We start from the raw sequence: 5,753 nt of genomic DNA, 5'->3' as shown, positions 1-5,753 counted from the left end.
TCAAAAGCATAATGTAAAGCACACACAGTCAAAACTCCCACAGTCACTCTGTGAAATTTTCCGGTGACACTGGTCTGAAATTCAGATGTAGCTACGGTGGAAAGTAAAACTGCATATGCCCATGCAGGTGAAATTGCATATAGCCGTGCAAGGTGGACAGATGACTTTTCATGCTGATTGTGAAGTCCTGTCATGGTCTTCCAGCAGGTCTTCTCAGGTGATCTGTTGTATCAACCAGTGTAAAAAAAAAAAAAAAACCAAACCAAAAAAAAGTAAAACCAACCACCAAAACCAACAGCAGCAGCAACAAAATCACGATCTGCTTAATATCCAGATTAAAAGGAGCAGAGGAAACACTACGCGCGGAGTCCCCTCGGGAAGCGGAGGAGGATCACGACGAAGGAAGCCGGCCGGCCGGCCGTGCCCCACGGTCGCGTTGCCGTCACGCCGCCAGGTGAGCCCTCCGCAGCTCTCTCCATCCCCTTCTGCCGCCGGTGCCCTCTGCCGCGCACCGCTCCCCCACGCACGCCCGGGAGTGGGGCGGGGGGGGGCAGCCGAGGGACCCCCGGCAGCCGCCGCCGCGCCCCCGGCCCCTTCCCCATCCCCACCCGGCCCCGCCGAGCCCGGCCCAGCCCCGCAGCGGCGGGGCCGGCGGCCACAGGTGACGCCGGGGCGCGCAGGGCCGCCCCCGGCCCCACGCAGGAGCCCCCGTCGCCCCCCGGCCGTCGCCAGGGAAACGGCCCCGCCGAGGGAGCCCCGGGGCGCGGCGGCGGCACCCCCGGCACCCCCGGCACCCCCGCCCCGCCGTGGGCGTTCACCCCGGCGGGGCCAGCGGCCGCCCCCCCGCCCCGGCGCCGGGGGGGTGCGCGGCCGCGGGTGGGGGGCAGCCCCGCGGGGGAGCGGGAGGCCGCTGCGCCGGGCTCGGCGGGGCGGGCGGCGGCGGCCGAGACAAAGGGAGCGGCGGGGCGGCGGGGGAGCTGTGCGTGAAATGCGGCGGGGGGGAGGGAGACGCTCCGTCCCGCCCCCCCCCCCCCAAAAAAAAAACCCAACCCAACCAAATGCCCCTTTTGCCCCCAAGACACGAAATACTCCCTTGAGCGGCTGAACGTACCCGGCTGCCCTCGCCGGGGTTACCGAAAGGCGGCGGCGGCCGCACAAAGCCCACCGGCCCCGCCAGCCCCGCGGGGAGAGGGAGGTGGGCGGCTGGGCCGAGCCCTCCCGCTCCGCAGCCCTTCATTATCGGCATAATTTTAACATCCTTGCTTATAAACAAGCGGCGTTCGGAGGAGGGCACCCGAGTTTGGGAAACGACCGTTCTGACGCTCGTTTCTGCTCCTTAAAAGGGGGTGGCGGCGGCGGGGAGGGGGGGTCTGGGCCAGCCCTGCCCGCATCGCGCCGCGGGGGGAGCCGGCCGGCTGCCGCGCACGCCGCCCCCTCCCCCGAGAAGGGAAATCAATCCGATCCGCGCTATTCCCCCCACCCCATCGCTGCTGAGCGCTGGCGAGCACCGTTAATTCGCACGCATTCGTTTCGGGTTACATCTTATTCGAGGGTTTAAATTCAACGTAAATACACGTTCGGGGCTGGGGTTTGGGGAAGCGCAAACGCTTCCCTGATAACGTCGCTTCGCCCACTACTCGAGTGCATGGAAACGTAATCTCGAAATGGGTCACCGCCTCAGAAAATACTTTCAAAACACAAATCAGGAATAATCAGACGGCAGAATTTAATTAGAGCCGTAGGCTAATCACAAAATATTTTATTCCAAGCCAATATCGCTATGGGGGAGGGGTCCGCTTCTGCTTCGGCAGCGGCTCCTGCCGCCTCTGCTTTAGCGTTTGCAACATCTGGCCTACAGACCTACTAATTTCGACTCGTGATCTCGTTTGGCGAAACCCGATCTACGTGGTTCAAATACCTTCCAAATTGGGGGCGATTTAACAATCGCGACCAATTAAACCCAGGGAAGAAAAGAAAAAAAAAAAAAAGCAAAGGGGGGGGGGGAAGGCAGCAAATCCCCTCCTTCCCTCTCCCCCCGCCCCGGGCTCGCACACGCTATCTGTTGCTCTCTCACGGCGGCAGCGGGTGGGGGCGGGCGGCGGGGCCGGGCCGGGCTCGCCCTCGCCCTCGCTCACCTCGCCCTCGCCCGCTCGCCCCTCGCCCCATTGTCCCTGCCCGCCCGCCCCGCTTTATTGGGGTGTTTTGTTCGCTCCCCGGCGCGGAGCTCCGTGCGCCCGCCCGCGCCGCGCCGGAGCGGCACATTCATTATCGGCCGGGGGCTGATTTCAAACCGCTGCCATCGCGGCTCCATTGTTCGCCGGGCGGCCAGGCCCCGCCCCCCTTTGTGTGGCGCGGCGGCGATTGGCCGGCGCCGGGCGGAGGGCTGCCGTCACCGCTCGGGAAGCCCATTCATCTGTGCACTTGGGCGTTGGACTCCGCATCTTATTAGCAACCAGGGAGATTTCTCCATTTTCTCCTTGTCTACAGTACGGCTACAAATCTGGGATTTTTTATTACTTCTTTTTACTAAACTTGGGCTCCTTTTTTTTTTTTTTGCTCGACTTTTTCCTCCCTTTTTTTCCCCTCCCTCCTGTGCTGCTGCTTTTTGATCTCTTCAACTTTAAATTTTTTAAAAGGAGTGCATTATAATCGGTTCTGTTCTCTCTTCTCTTTTTTTTTCCCCTCTGGTGTGTGTGTGTGTTGCTGCTGCTGCTGGTCGCCCAGTATTTATACCAACCCAACGCTCTTTGTTTCCCCTCCTTTTGGATCTGTTGAGTTTCTTTGTTGAATAAGACAGCATGGGTGCCCAGTTCTCCAAGACCGCTGCAAAGGGCGAAGCCTCCGCCGAGAAACCTGGGGAAGCAGTGGCTGCATCTCCATCCAAGGCGAATGGACAGGTAAAAAAAAAAAAAAAAATTAAAAAAAATATTAAACCTACTCCTTTTTTTAATCTAACTTCGACGGACTCTCTTTCGCATCCTGTTTAATTCTTCTTCCTTTGATGCCCCGGTGGCACATTCAATGGAGAACACGGTCGATCCTTTTATCTTTGCAACTCGAGGCAAAGGAATAATTGCTTTATTTTTTTTTTTTTTTTAAACGGGCTCGGCTTTGAATGATTTGTTGCTTTATCTTTACTGCGGGGCGGGGGGGGGGGAGGGGGCACAGCTTTTTTGCTTTTTTTTTTGCTTTTTTTTTTTTTTTTTTTTAAATCCCTCGTGTGTTATGGTGAAGCGTCCCAATGGCTCGTAAACGGAAGGATCTGATACCGCTTGGCTTTTCTGCCCGCTTAACCTCCTCCTCCTCCCGAAGACGCTCGGTGACTAGCGCGAAACGCCTCTCGTGGCGGCAGGATGGCCGTGTAGCATCGGGGGCCGGAGCCGCCCGGGCTGGGGGCTCGGGGCTCGGCGGGGGCGCGGCGGCGGGCAGCCCCCTCGGGCGGCAGCGCGGGGCAGGGGCTGCGCCGCCCGCCCCGTCCGCGGCAGCTCCGCCGGGGGTTCGGCAGCCGCGGGGTACGGCTTTCTGTCACACCCCCCCCCCCCCGCCACGCGTGAGCCGGCTGCCGGGCCGGCCGTGCCCCCGCTGCCCCGCGGCGTTGCGGGCGGGCACCCCCCGCCGCCCCCGCAGCTGCCGCCCGGGGCAGGCAGCCGCGCTCCGGCCGCCCGAAAGATGCAAATGCGGCGCGGGGAGGGGGGGGCGCGGGGGAGGCGGAGCGGGGGCGCCTCGCCGCGCCGCGCCGCCCGGGCGCAGAGGGGCAGCGGCGGGCGGGGGGCCGGGGCCGGGCGAGCTTTGTTAGCGTTAGCCTTCCCCGCCCCGCGCCGCCGCCGCCGCCGCGGCTGGACGGGGCGCGCCGGGGGCGGGGGTGCGCGGCGCCGCCGCCGCTGCGTGGAGCCGCGGCGCCCTCTGGCGGCCGCCGCCCGTCCCGCCCGCCGCTGGGGGCGCCCGCCGCGGCCCGGCCCGGGCGGCGGAGCGCCCCGGGGGGTTTAAACGGCGGAAGCGGAGAGCGGGCGAGGAGAGGCCGCTGGGCGGGGAGGGCGGCGGCGCCCCGCGTCCGTCCCGTGTGTCCGTCCCCCCCCCCCCCCCCGGCACCGCCGGTAACGCCCGTCGCTGTCTTGCAGGAGAACGGCCACGTGAAGGTGAACGGCGACGCCTCCCCCGCGGCGGCGGAGGCGGGCAAGGAGGAGGTGCAGGCCAACGGCAGCGCGCCCGCCGAGGAGACGGGCAAGGAGGAGGCGGCCTCGTCGGAGCCCGCCTCCGAGAAGGAGGCGGCCGAGGCGGAGAGCACCGAGCCGGCCTCCCCGGCGGAGGGCGAGGCCTCCCCCAAGACTGAGGAGGGCGCGACCCCGTCGTCCAGCAGCGAGACCCCGAAAAAAAAAAAGAAGCGCTTTTCCTTCAAGAAGTCCTTTAAGCTCAGCGGCTTCTCCTTCAAGAAGAACAAGAAGGAGGCCGGCGAGGGGGCGGAGAGCGAGGGCGGCGCCGCCGCCGCGGCGGAGGGCGGGAAGGAGGAGGCGGCGGCCCCCGAGGCGGCGGGCAGCGAGGAGGGCAAGGCCGCCGCCGCCGAGGAGGCCTGCGCGGCCGCCGGCGGCAGCGCCGAGGCGGCGAAGGAGGAGGCGGGGGACTCGCAGGAGGCCAAATCGGACGAGGCCGCCCCCGAGAAGGCGGCGGGAGAAGAGGCGCCGGCGGCGGCGGCGGAGGAGCAGCCGCCCCAGCAGCAGCAGCAGCAGCAGCAGGAGGGGAAGGCGAAGGCGGCGGAGGAGGCGGCGGGCGCCGGCGCCGCCACGACCGAGGCGGGCAGCGGCGACCAGGAGGCGGCCCCCGCGGAGGAGCCGGCGCCGGCGCGGCAGGAGCCCCCCTCCGAGAGCAGTCCGGAGGGACCCGCCGCCGAGTCGGCGGAGTAAGCGCCGCCGCCGCCCCTCGCCGACGGACTTTTCTTCCCCCCTGTTTGTTTGTTGGAGTGGTGCCAGGTACTGGTCTCGGAGAACTTGTCTACAACCAGGGATTGATTTAAAAGATGTCTCGTTTCTTTTTCTTCTCTCCCCCCCGCAGCTCCCATCTCAAATCGTTGTGTGTTGCCGCCATTCCAACGGGCGGAGGGGGGCTCCCCCCCCCCGCCCTCCTCTCCCACCCTCTATATTTTGATTTTTGGGGGTTTTTTTTTTTTTGTTTTTGTTTTGTTTTGTTTTTTTCATCAGTATTAATGTTTTGTTTTGGTTGGTTCGGGTTTTTTGGGGGTTTTTTTGGTTTGGTTTTTTTTTTTTTTTTTTTTTCATACTTCGCAACTCTCTCCATATTATAAAACTTTTCCCGATCAGTCTATGGACATGCCCATATATGAAGGAGATGGGTGGGTCAATAAGGGATATCAAATGAAGTGACAGGGGCCGCAGTGGGGAACCCGGGGCGCGCAGCCCTTGCCGGGAGCGCGCCCCGCCAGAAATGATGTAAGGGGTTAGTCTTTTTTTTAAAAGAAAGTTATTACGATGTATTTTGTGAGGCAGATGTTCTATAAGGTTTACAACACTACAAGTCTTGATTAAGAAGGAAAGGAAAAAGGAAAAAAAAATAAAAATAAAAATCAATACCCAGATAAAGAGATCATAGTCTTAGGAATTCATTTAAACCATAGGAACTTTTCACTTATCTCATGTTAGCTGTATCAGTCAGTGATTAAGTAGAAATACAAGTTGTATAGGCTTTATTGTTTATTGCTGGTTTATGACCTTAATAAAGTGTAATTATGTATTACCAGCAGG

The 5,753-nt window shown here is 62.1% G+C and overlaps 1 protein-coding gene across 1 annotated transcript; it reads left to right on the top strand.

The window, feature by feature from the left end:
• Window positions 1–2,798: 2,798 nt before the first annotated feature.
• MARCKS (myristoylated alanine rich protein kinase C substrate) lies at window positions 2,799–4,898 on the top strand. Its single transcript, XM_075708293.1, has 2 exons — window positions 2,799–2,897; window positions 4,119–4,898. Exons 1-2 carry the CDS (start codon window positions 2,799–2,801, stop codon window positions 4,896–4,898), a joined length of 879 nt encoding a protein of 292 aa, XP_075564408.1.
• Window positions 4,899–5,753: the final 855 nt, after the last annotated feature.

Source organism: Pelecanus crispus, chromosome 3 (assembly GCF_030463565.1).
Source record: "Pelecanus crispus isolate bPelCri1 chromosome 3, bPelCri1.pri, whole genome shotgun sequence".
NCBI classification, from domain to species: Eukaryota; Metazoa; Chordata; class Aves; order Pelecaniformes; family Pelecanidae; genus Pelecanus; species Pelecanus crispus.
This window is presented reverse-complemented; position numbering and strand designations above follow the sequence as displayed.